The following is a 21056-nucleotide window of genomic DNA, read 5'->3' on the forward strand; positions in this document are numbered from 1 at the left end:
GTTAGAGTATGTCTTGTATTAAGTAGTGCTTTTATCTTAGACGAGGGAGGAAAATCATTTTAACATTAATGCTTAACCTCTTTGCATTCTGTCCACTTACCATCTAGGACTCAAGCACAGAGGGTTCGGAAACCACGCTGCTGCACGGGGCCCCAGGGGCTGCTTCCCCGCTATTCTGAGAGCCAGGCAGAAGGGCAGGAGCAGCTCTTCAAACTAACAGACAACATACAAGATGAATTGTAAGTTGGAGCCATGGGAAACCAGCCCTGTGGGTTCATTGACGTGTCTCTTCCATCTTTGAGTCTGAGAAGTTTCTGTCTGATCCGAGTATCATCATCACTCTTAGACGTTGGAACTAGTCAGAGATTCCTTGGCCTAAATGTTTTATAGGTTTAGATATAACTACTTGTAAACAGCCTTTTACTCAAAGCAGTGGTTCTCAAACTAAGTTCCATAGCAGGACCTTAGTATTTTGTTTCTAGAAAATAGCAGTCTCTTTCTACTTAGTTCAAAGACAGAAGATAATGGATAAAATGATCTCAATTTTAAGAGTTTTTTTCCCTGTAAAATTTTCTTAAACTTTGATGTTCTATTGTTTGCTACAGAATGCTAGTGGAACAAAACAGGTAAACAAATAGTAAACAACTAGTAGCTGGAAATTTTGGAATGCAATTTTCTTAAGATTGTTTTGTTACTCTTTGAATACAGAGCTTGCATGCCTGGGATCTTGTTGTATTTTCAGTTAGTGAAATTATTCCTAGTTGATACGGTAGAATTCAATATATCACTATTTTAGAATATTCTGCAGAAAATTCTTTTTAGCATAAAATGCTAAAAAGGAGTTAAATAGGTGTTAGAACTACCAGCCCAGAGAACACAATTAGTTATGCCTGATGAGTAGCAAAACGCTAGTTTGATTTCTTTTAATGCTTATTTATCTCCTTTAAGATAAAACAAGCTAGGGAGGGTTCTGAGAGCCAGGAATGTTTTTGGTCGGTGGAGGAGTGTCTGAAGTGGAGGTTAATTCTCAGGAGAGGCTGCAGTGTCATTGTTAGAGACATTGTTAGGCTGACCTCATCTCCTATTTTGGTAACAGTATTTGAATGGGGACATCAAAAATCAAATCCAGAATTCATTTGTTGCTTGCTGGATAGGATGGCATCTTCCTGGATGTGTTTTTCATAACCCAAACTCCCTGCAGTGTTATTGGAAAGTATCTTGATAATCTAAGTGTCTCACATTGTCTTAGTCAACTCAGGCTGCCATAACAAAATATCATAGACTGAATCGCTTAAACAATAAAAATTTATTTTCTTACAGTTCTGGAGGTTGGGAAGTCTGAGATCACGGAGCTGGCCAGTTTGGTTCCTGGTGAAGGCTCTCTTCTTGGCTTGCAGAGTGAACCTTCTCACTGTGTCCTCACTTGGCAGAGAGAGAGAGCAAGGTCTCTGGTGTCTCTTATAAGGACACTCATCCTATGGATCAGGGCGCCACCCTTATGGCCTCATTTAACCTTAATTACTTCTTTTCTCCAAATAGTCATCTTGGGGTGAGAGCTTCAACATAAGAATTTCGGGGGACATAGTTCAGTCCATAGCACATGTCATGAATAGGTCTGCTCTTTTAGCCTAGCCTCAGTGCTTGTTATCACTCCAGTACCCAGAATCCCCGTGCACTTTCACTCCGGAGAGGACTTTGTATTCCTGCCTGCCCTGAGGTGAGGGTGTGGTGCCACAGCTGTCCTTTGTAGCACTTTGCTGATGGAACTTCTGGCCTTTCCATCAGAGGCCCAGAGAGTCATTCCTCAGGTCTACCAGGGCAGGGTACAGAGTTTGCTGGAATGGCAGCCCCATGAGGGCTGGAATTTTTGTCTGTTCCCTTCACCAAAGAATCCTCAGTACCTAGAACAGTGCCTGCACGTAATAAGCACCCAGTAAATATTTGTTGAATGAATGGTAGCTGGATGGTTGCAGTTTAGCATTTGTATTAATACGTGTTCACTTTTCCATCTTTTGGGGGGTTTTTGGTCAAAGGTTGAGATTATAAATTATTGTACGTTGTACTTTTAATTCCTCACCCTCCCCCCCCCACTCACCTCTGTTGAAGTCAAACCATCTGTGTGTGTGTGGCCCTTGCGAAATTCTTTTTCAATAGAATGACATCTGCCAAAAACACAAGGGAGAAGTTGTGTAGCACAGCTAACACAGGATTGCTCCCAGTGACATGCAGGCGTTAATAACAGAGCCACAGAAACTAGAATCAAAATGAAGTCAGTAAAATAGATTTCGTGAAACTCTTGAAATTCATGTGAACTGGGAAAAGATATTGGCATGAATGAATTTTGACTCTAAAGATGAAAACCACGTGTCTCTACTGGTTTGTGGGTTAAGTCTTGCCAGTGAATGTTGCAGGAGGCACGTGAGCGTGGCCTTCCTCAGTGTACCAGGAGGAAGTCATCAGGGAGTCCAGCAAATGTTTCTCTGAAGTGTCCTTGGTTATCGGGCTGGGTCTTCATGGTGACGTGAACGTTAAAATCATCACTTTGCAAGAAAGGGGTTTTCAGGAGAAGCACATGAGTGCCAAATTATACCTCTGACTTTTATCCTAGAATTGTAATTAAAAACATGTTTAAAGACCTAATTATTTGCATATTTTTCTTCAGAGTTAACCCCTTAAACGGGTCTTTAATACCTTGCTCTACTGTTCTAACTAAACGTTTCCACATTGTTTTCCAGTCAGACTCACTGTTTCACTTCTGGAAAATATTGTGTAATTGCTTCCTGATGTAGCAAAAACCCCACAAAGTCCCCAGTGCCATGGTGACTTCAACTTTGTTCTCCCAGATCAAGTTTCACTTAATTTTTTCATTTTATTTAATTAATTAGTATTTAAAAAGATAGTTACAGACATAGGATTTAAGGTCTGGCCATCTGAAAAGGCTTCAGTTTCAAATGAATCAAATATTGCTCTGGTATGTTGCAGAATTACCGTTGCTTCCCATTTTTGTCAATTTTGGTTTTGAAATAGGATCCTGGGTTAAGCTGATGGTAACGTAAAATTTGTCCTATCTGATTAAATTAAGTTTTCTTTATAACTAATGTCTGATCTATAGCCAGAAACCTCATTTTCATTAAAAAAAGAAAAAAGTACCTATTTTATTTCTAATACTTCATCACAGACAAAGTTACATACTAATATCATAAGCACTAGACTGGCTCTTACCTTTTCAAAAAAGATGCCCATGAGCAACCCACACGACCTAAGAAACTGCTCACACATACTGTTTTCTGGAGTTTATTTGACAATTGGATTGTATTTTTAAAATGCAGGTTTAGGAAATAACATCTATGAGGTTTTTTTGCTATAGCATAAAAGTGTAAAAAAAGAAAACAAAAATAGCCTATAAACCCACCAGCCAGATAAGTGTTTTTCTTTTTAATGAAATAAACTCATGCACATGGTTAGCAAATACAAAGAATAGAGGAAGACATAAAATCAAGAGTAAAATTCTCCTTCCTTGCGCACTTTGTAAACACACTGTTTATGGTATTTTGTGTCTTGTGCCAACTTCTTGAGAAGTTGCAGAGAGAGAGATCAGAAATTTTTTTTTTTAATAAATTTATTCATTTATTTATTTTTCCCCCCAAAGCCCCAGTAGATAGTTGTATGCCACAGCTGCACATCCTTCCAGTTGCTGTATGTGGGACGCGGCCTCAGCATGGCCGGAGAAGCGATGCGTTGGTGCGCGCCCGGGATCCGAACCCGGGCCGCCAGCAGCAGAGTGCGAGCACCCAACCGCTAAGCCACCGGGCCGGCCCTAAATTTATTATTATCTTTGTGTGTGTGTGTGTGAGGAAGATCGGCCCTGAGCTAACATCTGCCAATCCTCCACTTTTTTTTGCTGAGGAAGACAGGCCCTGGGCTAACATCCATGCCCATCTTCCTCTACTTTATATGGGACGCCACCACAGCATGGCTTGCCAAGCGGTGTGTGCCCGGGATCCAAACCAGCAAACCCCTGGCTGCCGCAGCGGAGCGCACGCACTTAACCGCTTGTGCCACCGGGCCGGCCCCCAGAAAAATTTTTTTGAGCACATGTTATAGTGTTGATTCTAATAGCATATAATTATAAATATAAACCTTATAGTAATATATACAGTCTCAAAACAAAAACAAAATGCCAGTCCTTTTGAGGAATGAGATAGAATTCATTAGCTTCCATTTTCTAAACCAGGAAATAATCTAATAACCATTGACACTTAGGGAATTGGACCTTCTTTGATATGCCACTGAATTAAAACTTTCATTTGGTGGATTATCCAGCTACTCTGATAAAAGTTAATGGCTTGCTAAATCTTTAGTAAGTTAGATCAAGAGTTCTGAGAGAAGTCTTTAACTTGACTACTGGGTAAAATATACCCAGTGTCCAAAGTTGCATGTGTGCTGGCAAATTCCACCAGACCTTACAATGTAAATTCGTTGTCATTTTCTGAGACGACCTAACACGTATGTTCACTGAATCCTACTATGTGCCAGGACCAGTAAGAAATTTGCTCTTTCCTTGACAAGTTCACAGTCTAGCAGGGGAAGCAGACAGTATTACCAACTGTCTATAACATATGATGGCTTTTACAGTAGAAGCGTGAGCCATGTGATATGGAACCACAAGGGGTAGTGATTAATTTATGCCTGGAAAGCTGGGGAAGGCTGTGGACAATTGACCTGGTCCTGCAGGATGAGGAGAAATGTGCAAAAGAAAGAAGAAAGGCACACGTGCAGAGAAGAGTGCCGGGCGGAGGCGTGGAGGCAGAAGACTTACAGCATTTCTGGAGAATTCCAGTTAGCCAAGTGTGGTGGCAGCACATGTGTGGGAGGGAAGGAACAGAGGTTGGAAAGCTGGAAAGATGGATTACAAGGCCAGATTCTGACAGCGTAACTTAACGGCCATGCTAAGTCTACCTTGCTGTAGGCTGTGGTAAGATTTTGAAGAAGAGGATCCCACTCAAAATTACATGTTAAACATGTACCCTTGATGACAACAGAGAAATGGATCAGAGTTGGAGAGACTGGAGGCAGGAAACCAGTTAGGAGGCCTTGGGAGTAATCCAGGTAAAAGGTAGAGAGGCCTGGATACAGACGGTGGCAGAGAAGAGGAATAGAGGGAGACAGAGTTGAGAGGTATTTAGGAGGTGGCATCAGTGCAGTCTGTAGACTGATTAAATTTAGAATCTGAGTGAGGAGGAAAGTTGAGAATCTCCAGGCTTCTTGCTTGTTTGGTTGGATGGAGATGCCACCCACTGTGACAGGCAGTGCTGGAGGAGGAGAGAATTGAAGAAGGAAGAACAGCTCAGGCAAGGATGTGCTGAGTGTGAGGGACTTGTGGGATATGTGTGCGGAGATGTTCTGCAGGGGCCTGGCACTCAAAGTGACACCAGGCCCAGACACACATTTGGGGGTCACAGATGGACTTGGAGGGGATGACACATGGTGGGGAGAGGAGCCTATTCTAGGAGCGCTCCCAGAGTAAGACGAGTCACAGCTTTTCTGATTTTGAAATGACTCCAAAGCAAGTAGAATATAGATCTATAAATAGAGTTAATAAGGCAAAAAAACAAATAAATAAAAGAGTGGGAGAAAAAGAAAGAAATCAAATTGAAGAGGGTGGTTGAAACAGTTACTTGGCAGATTTCTCTCTCCCTGAGGAACAATCGGTCCTGAACCTGTTTTCCATGTGGCCTCTTAGAGGGACACTCATTTCTTCAACCTGCTGACTCAAGGATTTGTAGACTTGCAAGAGGACCCTCCCCACAGGATCAGGATAACTTGGCATCTGTTCTCAACAGAAGAAAGAAATAACAATAGCCACCACTAGTTGAGCATCTCTTCGTGTTGGGCACATAGATAAGCTGTAATCGTCATGGTGGCCCTGCAGACTAGATACGATGATCCTTGTTCTACAGATGACGGCAGGGAAGCTCTGAGCAAAGCCATCTGGCTAGTGACAGGCAGAGCCAACTGGGCTGGCTGGTTACAGTGGCGTGTGGGCTGTATGACTTGGAGAAGACATTACTATCTGCCACAGAGTAAGAGGGCTGAAGTTCTTGTTGATAATGCCTTTGGTGTTGCTGAGAATACCCCGGGGTGTTCGTGGTTTATGGGTATCGTTAGTGATAGTGGACTTGTCAGATTCACCCACTGTTAGCGCCTGTCATCTCGGAGAACGTAAGCTGTGTGCCCTAGCCTTCCTTTCTCTCAGAAACTTGCTGACATTGATCCCAAGGTCAGGGTGTTGAAGGAGAGTTAAAAGTAAAGCTTTTAACCGAAGTCTAAAAATCCTGTTTGTTAGAGAATCAATTGTAGTATCTACAGCAACCTAAAATGTGTCAACAGAGCACTGGGTAGCTTCCCTAGTTCTCCATATTTGAAGGATAAAGCTTATCCAGAGCTTTGTGTTTCTGGGCACATGTTTTCATTCTCCCTCCGTCTGAGTTAATAAAGGTCAAAGAATAGAAGGATGAACTCAGGATCAACCTGAGACCTGTTGGCTTTCTTCCTCTGTCGTCCCATGGGGTCATTCCATCGTTACTCATTCGTGGGCCACGAGCAGCCCTGCGTGAAGCGTGGTTATGGGGGATGACGAGTGGAAAGCCCGGTGTCTAGACGCAACTCGTGGGCGGCCATAGCTGCTGCTGCTCTGTTGGCAAAACCCTGAGCCTCTCAGGTCAAGCTATGAAAGCCTGTGGAGAGCAAGCCTTCTGCAGGTGGAAGCCAGGGAGGGAGGGAAATAGTTGTGGCTTTGAAGAAGAAAGGAACAGAGGAAGGAGCAGATTGGCAGAAGAGAAGCACTCAGAGCACTATGCTTTGGCCTGGCTTCTCTTGTCACCTTGAGTTTTGGCTCCTCTCTCACAGTGATGAGTTTGGGATGGGTTTCCATTATAGGAGGGGACCCCTAGTCTGGAGCTCAGTTTTAGTTCTTCTTTGATGTGGTTTCTAGATTTTGTAAAAAAAAAAAAAAAAAAAAAAAGTATATATATTTATTGCATATATATATGCAATAATAATGAAACCCAAAGTCTTGGTCACTGGGGAAGCGTCAGGAGAATGGAGACAGAGCTGTTTGCAAAGCCAGTCTCTGGGTTCTTGCTCAGACCACAGTAGGGGACCCTGGTGCTCCTGCTGTGGCCTCACTATCGCCCTTTCTCCTCCTCTCGGTTGTATCCTTGGCTCTGATCTGCTTTTGATTTGAAAAGGTTTTAGAACATTTCATGTAAATGTCCAAAAAACCTTATTATATGTAGTAGCTTCAGAGTGTGAACGGGGCCCCTGGACTCAGAGATCAGAGGGCTGTGCACATGTACAAAGCTGCGCCTCTCCCCTCACATTTCTATATGGCCAGGAGATCTTTTGGCTTTCCTACCGGCTTTGTGAAGGAAGCTGGCAGGTAGTATCATCTCTACCAGATGAAGAAACTGAGCCACGAAGACAGCCGGCCTGGCCAGAGTCGCCCAGCCTGTCCCGGTTTCCCTGCCTACTGGGCCTGAGTGTCCACCACTGTGTGAAGCACCACACGGTAGAGCATCCCAGCTCAGGCCACCCTTCCTCCCGAAGTTGTTCTGGCCCGATTGAGGACTTGCGCCATCTGTGGCATCTTGGAAAGGAGTCTATTTTAAAGCCTATAAAAGTGTTCTGGCGTGGAAAGTGCACTAATAATGTCAGCCACTCTGGCCTGGGTGTTAGAGCAGCTGCCCAATGGGAAGGCCTCGGCCCTCTTAGAGGCTGTGCGTAAATGTCAGGTCCAGCGGGTGCCAAATGGGGTGAGAGTGGAGGCGAGGGCGCTGGGGTAGAAGTGCCTCCTCCTGTGCTGGACTAGAGGAAGGAAGATAAGCTCAGCGGGATTTTTAGTGCACATTCCTGCTTTCCCCTGGTTGCAGTGGCCAACTTTGGGGATCTCCTTTGAGAGCCCATTATAGCCTCAACAGCCATGTGTCTGGCCCACCTATGCTGAGAAGCCATAGGCCACTTTTCAGTTTTTAAGGTAATTTCCCAGCAAGTTCTAGCTGGCCCTGGGAGCTTCCTGTCTATGGCAGGGAGCTTTTTACATCTCTCGCTGTCTTTCTGTCTCTCTCTGTCTCCTCTTTCTTTCCCTGGACCAGCTATTTTAGATTCCATTCAATTTGATTAAGTGATAATGCTGCCTCCTTGGTACTGTCAGAGCCTGGGATGTGGGAAGTTCTGTGCTAAGTGGCCTGAACACCAAAAGCTGCTGGGTATTTCTAATTTTGGCATTGAGACTTTACAAGTCTACATTCTTGGCATTGCCAACCAGTTAGACTAGAACAATAAACCCCAATTTTTGTCATGCGAGGCTGTAATTAAAATGGCAACTGGAACCAGGCAGATACTTCCTGAGTACTTACGGGGTGGCCGGCTCATTGGTAGGTGCTCGGGGAGACACGGGGGGGTAGGATGTGGACCGCACTCTCACAGCAGCTTAGAGGGCTGAGATACTGATGCAGGGGACATCGAGAGAAGGAGTAAGTGTGTGGCAGTGCTTTTGAAGGTAAACAAGTAAGTATTCAAAAGTGGGGGTGGGGTTGGAGTATTTGGGGGAAGGTTTGTGGAAAAGTTGGAGCTTGTGACTCCTTGGGGTGCCAGGATGTAGAGAGATTGGGAAACAAGATGTGTTCTGAGTGGGGGGCTCCCTAAGCCCAGAAGTGAGCAAGTGCCTGGGTCAAAAAGAAACCAGCCTGTCCACCAGCAGGCAGGCCTCCATCCTGTCGGAGTGTTTTTCGATTACTGACCCCAGAACAAAGCTGTCCTGGGACCCCGGACCCCGAGCAGCTCCAGGTGGAGCCTCGGCTCTGAGTGACTAGTTTGGAAATTCCTCCCAGGACATCAAGTCCCAGGGGGCCGCAGCTTGACAGCCAGCCTGTCGTCAGCTCTTAGTATTCTTGCCGTCATCTGTGCTCTTTCCCTGTCCCTCGCCGTTGCCGCCCCATTGTGGAAGGCTGTCACAAGATGCGGTGGAGGCAGCCAGGCCTGGGAGAGCTGTTGCAGCAGTTTCCAGGGGCCACTGCTCTTCATTCAGTAGCTGAGCTGAGAGGTTTGATGTGCATAAATTTCCACTTTAAATCTGTGAGCTCCATGGAGGAAGAAGAAAGAGATTTTTTTCTGAGTGGCCCTAAAGCACTTAGAAGTAATGACTGTAAGTTATGAAAATCAAGATAACAGCTTAGGTAACTAAGAAAGCACTTTCTATTAGAGCTCCTGAAAATGGAGTGGTGGTCTCGTGAGTTCCCTGTCACTGGCGGTGTTGAGCAGACACTGGGCAACCTCTTATTAGATCTGTGATAGAAAGGAAGTAGGCGTAGAGGAGCAAATGCTGCAACCTCGTTCCATCTTCTCATCCAATCTGGTAACCTACTCCCTTCCGCGCTCTCCCTTCCATCTTCCTCCCCCACGCGTGTCCCCAGCCCCGGTGTTGACCTCCCCTGCCTTAGCAGTGAACTTTCTCAGCTGCTGCTTCAGTCAGCGTTTAAGAGCGTTATGTTTTCTTCCTGTTTTGTCCAACAAAGCATTGTTATGGTTTTCTCTAAGCCTTAAACTACATAAAGACTCTCACTGAAAAAAATACCCCACACAATACGATGTCAGGATATAAATTGTTTCTGTGGTTGATAGTGTTGGTCGTCATCATGAGCTAACGTTTATCGAGCACCCCATGTCGGGGGCTCTGTGCTTTACAGCCCCGGGAGGCTGGTGTCACTTTTATTCCTAATTTACAGATGAGGAAACAGAGCGATCTAGCCACCTGCCCAAGGTGCAGTGAGTGAGGGAGCCTGGATTCAAGGCCTTTGGAGACCGGGGCCCACACTCCTTTCTCCTGGCTCGGTGACAGGAGTAGCCTGGCCACTGTGTGTTGAGGCGACGCTCCGTGTGCCGTTCTTATTTTCCCCTTCCTTCGCAGCTTCATCGCCGTGGAGAACATCGATAGCTACTGTGTGCTCATCTCCTCCAAAGCGGTTTACTTCCTGAAAAGTGGAGACTACGTGGATCGAGAGGCCATTTTCCTGGAAGTCAAATACGACGATCTCTACCACTGCCTCGTCTCCAAAGACCACGGGAAGGTGTATGTGCAGGTGACCAAGAAGGCAGTGAACACGAGTAGCGGAGTGTCCATCCCCGGCCCTTCCCACCAGAAACCCATGGTGAGTGCACACCTGCCTGTCTTCTCAGCCCCGAGATGGAGGCCCTCGGAGCGCCTCTGCCCCGCTGACGCGTTCACCAGGGGTTCAGTGGGTTTAGGCTGAGCTGTGATTAATCCCCGGGGGTACTGCTTCCTGGTCCTGCGTACAGAAGGAGCTCAGTGTGGGTTAATGGGGTGATGCTGCCCTCCCGGCTCTACCACTAATGACCCTGCGCCAGTTACTCAACACGAGTGCCTCAGTTACCTGCCAATATAATGCGGGTAGTAATACCTATTCTAGTTAGTTGTGAGGACCAACTAACAGGATCCTTGGGGGGTTTTATTCCTAAAATGTGACTGTTTGAGGCCCTGAATCTAAGAGTGTGTTAGAGCACACACTGGCTTCTCTATTGTTTCTCCTATGTAACAGTGGAAACTAACTTTTTTTCTGCACAAAGAAGCAATACATAGGATAGGCCCTACCCAGGGTAAATGCTCAATAAATATTTGTAAATAAAATTTAAGCTGTGCCTCCAAAGAGTACGAGGTATTGTCATGGCAGGACTTTTAGCATTCCTGTTAATACCCAACATTCATTAAGGGCTTACTGTGTGCCAGGCTGGACACTAAGTACTTCTTATGTGTTATTTGGTGTTGTGCTGTCATTGTCCCCCCTCGACTGGTAAGGAGGCTTGGTGAGGGCAGGTGACTTGCTCAAGGTTATACAGCCAACACCGGAAGGAGCTGGGGTTCCAACCCAGGTGGTGCCACTCCAGAGCTGGCAGTCTAGACCCCTTTGCTCTGCTGCCTCCCTCCACTCAGAGGGCCTCTGGCTCAGCAGAAGTGCATGTGGGGAGACTCACCGTCTCGCCACAATCTGGCTTGGTGGCTTTTCATGAAGCCCAGGTGTTAGTCCTGCTCATTTCCCACCTGGTATGCTAGGATTCTCAAGCCCGCATTCAAGAATGATGTGTCATCCACAGTGGCCCTGCTTATCTCTGGGTCTTTCTGCAGATCAGAAATAGCAACCAGCCTGACTGGCTTCTCTCCCTCAACCTTCCCCCTGCTCAGGAATGCACTTGGGTTTGGCTTGGCTTGTGTAGGCTCCCCAGGGTCAGGGGCTTACATTAGGGCTGGTAGAATGGAGTTAACACCCCAAAGTGTGAGTATTCCCACAATCTGTTTGCTAATTCTTCCTCCTCTTTGACCATCGCCAGACTTGAGATGTGACCCCCAAAGGTGCAGTCCTTTATCCTTGCTTAGTGTGACCTCACAGATCTTCGCCTCCTCGAGCTGAAACTGGTTCTCAATTGCAGGAGTCCCAAATGTCCGGTGACTGTGGGTGGGCCACAGTCACCTGGGGAATATGTTAAAGATACAGATTCCAGGAGTACCCCCCAGACCTTGAATCAGCATTAACTAGGAGTAGGGCCCTGGGCATCTGTTTCTTAAAAGTCCACCCAGGCCGGTCTGATCTGTAGCCAGGCTGGGAGCTGCTGCCTGCATGAGTTTAAGTCGCCCGTGTGCTGTGATTCCGCTTGGTTCCCCACCCCAGTGGCAGGTTACTCCTTCTGTTCTGCTCTTCAGGTCCATGTGAAATCAGAGGTCCTCGCTGTCAAGTTATCACAAGAAATAAACTATGCAAAGAGCCTTTACTATGAACAGCAACTTATGTTAAGACTCAATGAAAATCAAGAGCAGTTGGAGCTGGACTCCTGAAAAATCCCAGCTGCTGGAGAGACGCCCCAGACACAGCCCAGCCAGGCAGGAGGAAGGAGGCCCACAGGCTTGGCTCCAGTTAGAGGCAAACCAGAATAAGGTTTGGGGGACGACATCAAGGGACAAGGGAAAGTAAATACAGATGAGGGGGATACAAGTGGAAACTGTATTAATTTGTGGGGCGGGGGTTACTTTAGATTATGGGGAAGTAATTTTTGAAAGGTCTTTGTGGAATAACGTAAAAAAAAAGTGTACTGAGATGAATCTAATTTTTAGATTTCCCCGTATTTTGTTAACGTGTATATATGTACAACTGTGTGTTTGTAAATATATAGGAGTGTTTCTGAACAGGGCCTCTGATGTGTGTAAAGGTTTGTTAACTGTAAAGTAATATAAAATCATATGGGATCTTCTTTTGCACTATTTCTACACGTCTAATTCAGGGTACTCTTTATAAAAAGGTGTTCTTGAAAGTTGAAGAATGTTATGTCTTGGTTTTGGAAACTAGAGTCGTCACAGTTAGGTGGACTGAGATGAGGTGGAAGGTGCTCAAGAGGGACGCCCTTGGACCCCGTGGTCCCGTCTGGAGCTGCGAGCTGAAGTGCTCAGAACCGGAGCCGCCCTTAAGGAGAGACATGGGAGAGGGGCTCAGAAACCCACCTTTTATTTATTTCTCGCCCCCATTTTAAAGATAGTTCTTAGATAATCACAAATTATTTTTTATCTGTCTTATGTATTTGGCTTTCTCTTGACTAGTCTTGCCAAACTTTGAGGTAGAATTGTTTTCCACACACACCAGCGTTGTAAGTTTTTCTTGGGTTATCATCAGAGAGGGTCAGTTTGAAACATTGGTAGGCTCTGCTGATTTAGAAGGAAAAAATCCCATAGAACAATTTGTTTTAACAAATCAAAAATCCACAATAAGAACACTCTCCTTCCTGGGCAACAGCAAAGAAGATCCTGGGACTCTTTTCTTTTTAGTAAAGCCACAGGCAGGCACCCAGCTCCACAGCCCTGGGGACAGCACAGTGATGGTCACACCAGGAGGAGAAGGGAGAGTGAGAGAGTCTCAGAAAAGGGAATGAAATTTGAGTATTAAAAAGCTGTTTTTTGTAAGTTTTTCATGGAACCAAGACTTGGCCAAAACATCTCTTGTCCTTGGTTTTAAATTCCATTAGCAAGGCCTGGCATGAGTGCCCTCCATCCTGGGTCTTGTTTTTGTTGTTCCCTTTTCTGTAAGGAATACAATGTTGGAGGGAGAGGGGAGGGCCTCTCTCTAGAATGAATGACTAGCCTTGTGATTTCAAAATTTTAATAAAGCTAATCAATTTCTACAAACTTGTCATATGTAGCTGAGATCTAAAATGACTCAGTGGGTCAGTGGATGTGTAGAAGGTTTTGGTGTCTGTAACTCATGACCCAAATCCTTCCAAATGAAGCTGATCTTTCTCTGTCTCTCTCCGTCTCCTTCTCCCCCAACCGTGTGTGTGTGCGCGCGCACGCACGCACACACGTGTGTGCGTACAAAGCAGCAGGAAGGGAGCTTTAGCACAAATGCTCAAGTGCTTTAGCTGAATAGTGTCTTCAAGGATTGTCTTGAACTCTGAGGTTTGTATACTCTTCACTGAACTCTAAGCTCGTGGATTGCAAAATTGAAACTTGGCTTTTGAAGGGTTGGAGTGGGTTCTTGGTTTGTTGGTTTGTTTGTTTGTTTCTGCTGGGTGGCAGTCATGATTGTATCAGCGCCCATACACAAGATCCTCACCAGCCTCCCTCTCCGAACCCCACAAGTTCGGCTTCTGGTTTTTGTCATCAGTAACCCACTGCCTGAGATCATGATCTCTTAAAGGTGAGACTCTCAGAAAGGTTGATTGTTGGTGTCAGTGAGTTTTCTTTCACTTTCTGGAATGAAGTCACTTGCAGTTTCTGTACTGGATTAAGGAGCTTAGTATTATTAAAGAAGTCTGCCTTCAGCCCCAGCAGCAACTGGGTGTTCCCTGCTCTGACTGCAGAAAGCTGGTTGAGAGCTGCGCTGTGGAATGGTGCTTCCAGGAGGACTCCAGAGAGGTGTTCAGACGCCTTCCTCCAGGCTCCTTTCTAATTTTAATCAGCTCCTGAAATAGCTGCCCATCTCCTCTGCACAACCCCCCTCTGACATTTGCGCCTTAGAAGAGGCAGGTGTTAAAATGGGATCCAAAGACCAAATGGGGTGGGGCTGGAAGGGGGGCAGCAGCTGAGAGCCTCGCAAGCTCTCCTCTGCCTCACAGCCCTCCTGCTAGGTGTGGCAAGGGCAAGCTCTCCCCTGCCTCGCAGCCCTCCTGCTAGACGTGGCGAGGCGGCTTCAGGGGCTCTGGACAGAGTTACCTGGTTTGCCAGGAAGAAAGCCCAAAGTGCTGGAGGCAGCAGGCCCTGCTCCTTGAATGCCCGTTTCTTTTTAAATTGCTATTTAGCCAGTGATGTCTGAGACTTTGTTATGATAATTTCTACCGATTTTCATGCTGCCTCATACTCCGTTCCTCTCTGAGGAAAGTAAAATAAATTGCATAAGGAGAAATTGGATAAGGAGAAATCAGAAGCTGTCCAAATTCCCTGACCCAGCACAGTTGGCCAGCCCACAGCGCTGCTTGGCCATAGCTGCTTTTCTTTGCCCACTGGAAAGGCTAGCCAGAGGTCAGTGTCCCCACACCCCGGCCTGGCCACCATGAACAGAAAACAGGAAAGCAGCCCTCACCAGCCCCGGGGTGTCTGGCTGCTGGGTGGGGACTCACCTCAATGCTCCAAAGGCTCCAGGGCCCCTTTGTTCTTAAGCATCATCTGTGCCTCCAAATACCACAGTAGCTGCTTGATAAACTTCTGAAACAAAGTATTTGGTTCTCCACTGTGTTAACGTTATTACATACAATCACCAATCTGTTAAGACTCTTTCATCTGTTTCCCATATCAGAGTCGTTATTTTTCTTCCTGTGGAATAAAATGCTTTGTTGACTTCCCAGATATGTTGTTTTCTTCTGGTTTCTTGGTGTTCCATAGATGCTAGAACCATTGCCAATGACAAATGCAAAACATACTACAACGTTCTCAATAGCATGCGGCCTTTCCCCTCAGTCCAGAGAAGCACGGTACTAGGGCAGACCCTGCACCTTGAGCGTTACTTCACTTCCCAAGAGTAAGCGGCACTTCCCTGCCGCAGAGCCCGGCTTTATGCTGGCTGCTCCTCATCCCACCCCTGAGGTTCCTGGTCTAGGCCCTGGCAGGAGGGAGGTTGTCCTTGACTGAGAAGGGGAGACTTCAGGAGGAGCAGGTTTGGCGCTCACTTTGGACATGTTAAGTTCAAGGTGCCTACTTGATATGCTCTGGAGGTGTCAATAAGGCTGTCGGCCATACAAATCTGGAGTTCAAGAGGGAAGTCAAGGCCAAAGGCGCCGATTGGGAGTTTGTTGGCACACAAATGACAAGTGGGCCTGGATGAAATCCCCAAAGGAGTAAGTGGGGGTAGCAAAGAGAAGAGGCCCCAGATCTGAGCCCTTGGGCTCCCCTACATTTAGAGTTTAGGCAGACGGAGAGGAACAGCAGAGGAGACAGCAGGACCATCCAGAGGTGTCGGCGTGAAGCCAGGAGGGTGTGGGTCTTGGAAGCCAAGTCCCAAGTCCAGAAAGGTTTCAAAGAGGAGGGAGATGAACTATCAAATGCTGCTGATAATAGGATGAGGACCAGCACCACTGGATTTACAACATCCAGGTCACTGGAGACCTTTCTAAGCAGTTTTAGTGGAGTGGTGAGGGCAAAAGCTGGGTTGCAGTAGATTCAAGAGAAAAATGGAAGGAGAGAAACTGGAGACGACTATTGACAACTCTGGAGTAATCTGACCATAAAAGGGAGGAGAGAGACATCGGTACTTTGGGAGAGAAGGGGCGATAATGAAGGGGGGCAGTGAGAGGAGAGAAGGAAGGCTAGTTGGCCAGGAGATGGGTGGATGTGGCGGAAATTTCAGGAGATTTTCATTTGATTGCTTCCATGTCCTCGGGGAGATCAGCGGAGAGTGAGGATGGGGCAGGAGGCAGTGGAGATTTGGAGACCGGGGAGAAGACGTGGAACAGGCGTTTAGAACAGTGAGAAGGGGAGCAGACTGGTGAGGTACAGTGTGTGCTGGGCAACACGAAGGGCCCATTTCAGGCTGATGAATTTAAAGTGAGACCAGGCAGCCTGGTTGTGTGTTTTCTCCAGCTGCATTCAGCTGCACGGTTCAGCATGGAAGAGGCAAAGAGTTGGATTTAATCGAGGAATCTTCCCCCTCGCCTATTCAAACACCCCATCTACCACTGCCCCCTTGAACTCAACAAGAGCCAGTCAGAATCAAATGTCAGACAGAAATCCAAGAGCTTAGAGAAGGGAGGGGCTACAGTTTCCAAACCAAAGCACAGCATCTAGAGAATATGCCCTTTAAGTGGGAGAGACCGTGGGGGCTGTGGCTAATACCCCAAATGAGAGATGGCACAACTAGAATATTCCGGGGGCTCCCAGGGCCACGGGGCGGTGTTTGAAGACACGCTGTCCAAGCACTCCAGGGCACGGAGAAACAGGCGGCATGGAAAGGGTGTGCGTGTGACAGCTACTGTCTTTCTTCAAGCTCAGCGTGCCACCGTGCAGGTACCAATTCACTATGAAGACCAGGGCCTGAGGAGCAATTGCTGATCCAAGTTGCGTTCCTCCGGCTGGGAGATGGTTCCAGCAATCATAGACACCAAAGAAAGAAGAAAAGAGCTTGCTGTGGAATAATCTTTTTGAAACTTTCAAAAATTAGTTTTTAAATTTTTTATGCAAATGCAAAACAAAAATATAATTTCACTTATATGTTATATCACACGAGGGCAATTATTGCAGTATTTTCCCCTTTCTTCTCCCCCCCATATCACCCGCTTACTCCACCTCAAACTAATAACCTCGTGTATTGCTCATATTCTCATTATGCACCATGTGATTATGTACATGTATTGTATATACATAGATAACACATATTCATTTATACTTTCCTAACATTTGTTTTTATAAAGTTGGAATCATATATACTTTTTTGCATCTTCTCAGTGTTGCCTTCTGGTTGGTACAACTGTTCTCTTAAATGCTGCATGATAATTGGTGGTGTAAGTATTCTGTAATTGACTCACCTCTTCCTGTATTGCCGGGCATTCACTTCGTGTTCAATCCACCCCACCCTGCCTGCCACGAACTCGGCTACATAAACATCCTCCTATTTATGTGCTTCTGCACTAATTTTATTTCTGTGCAGTAGATTCCCAGGAGCCGATTGCGTCAGAAGGGATCTGCAAGATCGCTTTCCGGAAATGCTGGTGGGGTGTGGGAGGGCTGCAGCCATCTCTGAGTGCCTTTTCCTTGAGCCGCCACCAGAAATGTTTACCAGTCTGATGGGTAAAAAGTGGGATCTCATTCGTAGTTTATTTCCATTTCCATTCCCTCAGCAGTGAATCTGACCATCCTTTCATTTGTAGGAATGTAAGTTAGGAGGGGCTGCTGAACTACGTGGCAAACGCCCTTTCGGCATCTATTATTATGACCATATTGCTTTTTCTCCATTAGTTTTTTTTTAAGTAATACATTATGTTGATAGATTTCCTGATACTGTACCACCCTTAGTCCCTGGAATAAGCCCCATTTAGTCATAATGTGTTAATTTGTTATTCTTTTGATACATTTCCTGGTTCTATTTGCTAATATTTTGAGTCTTTGCGTCTTTAAAGTGAGAGGGTCTATAATTTTCTTTTTTCTTAGTATCTTCAGCAGATCTTAGAATTAAAATTATGCTGCCTTCATAAAATGAATTGGGGAGATTTCCACCGTTTTCTATGGGTTGCAATGCTTAGATTACATTAGAATTTCCTGTTCTAGTTTTTTAAAGTTAGATGAAAGTAGGCTGCAGACATACAGTTGCATGTATTCTCTTAAGATTATTTTAATACTTTCTGTATCTGGTTATTTCTCCTTTCTCATTCCTAATCTTGCATATTTTTACTCTGTTTTTTTAATAACTAAATTTTTAAGTAAGTTAGTGGTCTTTTCAAAGAACCAGTTTGGCGTTTGTTTCTCTTTGCTACTTGGTTTTTATTCTATTGATTGCATCTTTAATATTTGATTCCCACTGCTGGCTTGTTTTGATTTATTTTACTGTTCTTTTCTAAGAGAAGTAGTTAATTTTAGCTTGTTTTTTTTCACCTTCTTGAATAATGATGACATTTTAGGTTCTACATTTTCCTCTGAATGCAGCTTTATCTCAGAGATTTTGGTGTTAAGTGTTCTTTCATTGCCTTCTAGGCAGTTTTGAATTTTACTTTTGGTTTCTTCTTTGATCTAAGAGGTACCTAGGAATATATTTGTAATTTCCAAACATTAAAAAAATTTCATCTCGGGTCCGGCCTGGTAGCGTAGTGGTTAAGTGCACACACTCTGCTTTGGTGGCCCGTGGTTCGCAGGTTCGGATCCCAGGTGCACACCAACACACCGCTTGTCAAAGCCATGCTGTGGCGGCGTCCCATATAAAGTGGAGGAAGATGGGCACGGATGTTAGCCCAGGGCCAGTCTTCCTCAGCAAAAAGAGGAGGATTGGGAACAGATGTTAGCTCAGGGCTAATCTTCCTCACACACACACAAAAAAATTTCATCTTCCTTAAATTAGTTATTTCGAATTTTATTGGATTGTAATCAGTAAATGTAACCTGAATGTTTCTACATTTAAAAAAAAAATCTGTTTTGGTTTTCTTTTTGTCCAAGTACCTGATCAATTTTTATAAATATTCCATGAACATATGAAAAAAAAAGTATATTCTCTTTGAGGCATGTAAAGATAGGTAGGTAGGTAGGATGGGTGGATGGATGGATGGGTGGATGCATGCATACATACTTACAGATAGAAGTTTATAGACTATATTAGTCAAATCCTGTATGATCTTACTTATTTTTGTGTAAGAGAGCTCTGATCTACACCTTTAAGTGGCCAGAGGAGCAGTTTCTAACATAGCTGTGCTCCTCTGGAACAGTGGTAAGTGCTTAAGTAAACAAAGTTAGAAGAAAGAAGGAAACACAGCAGCCTTAATTAAGCTGGCTCCAAGTAATCCAGCTGGAACTTTAGAAGGATTTGATGCTGGAACAATGGACCTACTGAGCTGCCTTCCCTTCGCCCAGGAGCTGGGCCCACCCACTTGTTGCTCTTAAGACAAGCCAGACCATGTTCTCCCACAGTCCTTACCCAAGCAGCACGCCCAGTGTAAATAGTTCCCAGGGGGTAATAAAACTTCACACCTCATGCTTATTCTGGTCTGACTCAAAAGCACAAGAAAGTCATAGGTACATTTTGCCGTGGAGGAGATGTGTGGATCTAGACCAACTTGACCTTGGAAACCCTGGGCAAGTGAGCCCCAGAGGGAGGTGGTGTGTGGGGAGAGGGGAGGGGGGAGGTGGAGAGATGACTCCCAGGGCCACTTCAGGGGGCAGAGTCCTGCCTTTAGGGCATGTTTTCCCAAGGCGCTTAACTTCAGGGGTACACGGAGACTTCAAGGAGGCTTGACAAAGCCTGCAGAAAGGCAGCTCTCCGTTCTGTTTGATGGTTGGTCCACAGAGACCACCCATTCCTAGGAGTTCCCAGACAACACAGGTACTCTGGAGTCACCAAGCCTCTGTCCCTCCAACACCAGGGAGGCTGCCAGCCCTTGCTGTGAGCATCGACCTGGGTGCCAGGCTTGGTACTGGGAGCCAGGGATATGCAATAAATAGAGTGACACTGTCACTGCCCTCATTGGGCTAGTGGACATCAGAGTGGGGCAGAGAGGACTTCACTGGGGAAGGGGCAGGTAGCCTGACTCCAGAAGGGCTGAGAAGAACTAGTGAGGCAAAGAGGAAAGGGCAGTGCACATGTGACATCCTGGACATGAGGAGCTGCTCAGCGCATCTGAGGACCCGCGTCTCCAGACTGGCTGGAGTGCAATGAGACGAGGCTGGAGAGAGGTGGCCAGGGGCCAGGTCACGTTGGACTTTGTAACCCATACAGGGAAAGGTTTTAAGCAGAGGATTTCACTGTAAGATTGGCATCTCAAAAAATACCTTTCTGGCTGCAAAATGGAGAATGGGTGGAATGAGTCAAGAGTAAGGCTGTTGCAGTAGTCCAGGTAAGAAATAATGGAGGCTTGGACTACAAGAGGGCAGTGTAGATGGAGAGAAGTATATAGGCTTGGGATATGTTTTCGAGGAAGAATAGATGAGACAGAGGGATTGATTTAATGTAGAGGATGAAGGAAAAAGAGATGTCAAGGGTAGTTCCCAGGTTTCCAGCTTAAGTAACCAGGTGACCAGTGATGTGATTACCAAGAGGGGGAACGTTCATGGCAGAGCTGGGTGTTTATGGCTGGTGTCCATTTACTGGCTGTTAAATGTTTGTTGAATGTTAAATGAATAAATGAATGTCTTAGGTTATGGGCATATTTGGTTTGAGATGTCAGTGACCTATTAAGCGGAGGTGGTAAGCAGGCAGTCTAGAACTTAAGATGGGGTGGCTGGCCTCTGAGCAGTGTTTGGCGTCATGGGAGTCGATTAGATGATAGTGAGGGTAGAATGTGAGAAGAGAAGCGAGACTGGACGAAGCCCTGGGAACTCCAGCATTTAATGGGTGTGTGTAGGAGTGTGAGCCAGTAAAGGAGATTGAGAAAGAGTGACTGGAAACGTGGGTGGAAAAGTAGAAGAGAATGTTTCAAGAAAGTAGTTGGATGTAGTTGGTGGGGTTGAATGGTGCTGAAAAGTCAAGTAAGACGCGTGTTAGATTTGTTTTAACAAGACAGGACATTGCCTGTAAGAAAAGTTTTGTGGGAGCTGTGGGAGCAGAAGCTAAATTAGAGAAGGTGAGGTGTGGAAGGCAGGTCAAGTAGAGATAGCGTCCTTCTCTGTGACAGAGTGGCAACAGAATGATCGGCCCATGACAGTGACATACCAAGGGTGGGAGTGGCTGCCTGGGTGCCTGTAGACAATTAAAGAACAGTCACGAAACTGTGACTAAAAGCCGGTCTGCTTTTTATCACCATGCACTTGGCAATTCTAAACAAACTTGGTGATAAAATTCTCCTCCCTTTAAAAATCTTTAGTGGGTTAAAGT

The 21056-nt window shown here is 45.7% G+C and overlaps 1 protein-coding gene, 1 long non-coding RNA gene and 1 other non-coding gene across 8 annotated transcripts in view; all 3 read left to right on the forward strand.

Annotated features, from left to right (window-relative positions):
* VPS13D (vacuolar protein sorting 13 homolog D) overlaps positions 1-12253 on the forward strand; it is a 252521-nt gene extending 240268 nt beyond the window's left edge. For all 6 annotated transcript variants that reach the window (XM_058552933.1, XM_058552934.1, XM_058552936.1 and 3 more), the window contains 3 exons: positions 108-239; positions 9968-10208; positions 11774-12253. In XM_058552933.1, coding sequence (XP_058408916.1) covers positions 108-239; positions 9968-10208; positions 11774-11905 — 505 coding nt within the window. In that variant the 3' untranslated portion in view covers positions 11906-12253. The remainder of the gene's footprint in view (positions 1-107; positions 240-9967; positions 10209-11773) is intronic.
* On the forward strand, positions 10362-10506 carry LOC131413285 (small nucleolar RNA ACA59). Its single transcript, XR_009221947.1, has one exon. It is a non-coding gene; the product is annotated as a small nucleolar RNA ACA59 (small nucleolar RNA).
* Positions 12254-13732: 1479 nt separating the features above from the next.
* On the forward strand, positions 13733-14899 carry LOC131412829 (uncharacterized). Its single transcript, XR_009221857.1, has 2 exons — positions 13733-14184; positions 14231-14899. It is a non-coding gene; the product is annotated as an uncharacterized LOC131412829 (long non-coding RNA).
* The last annotated feature ends 6157 nt before the right edge of the window (positions 14900-21056 follow it).

Source organism: Diceros bicornis, chromosome 13 (assembly GCF_020826845.1).
Source record: "Diceros bicornis minor isolate mBicDic1 chromosome 13, mDicBic1.mat.cur, whole genome shotgun sequence".
NCBI lineage: Eukaryota > Metazoa > Chordata > Mammalia > Perissodactyla > Rhinocerotidae > Diceros > Diceros bicornis.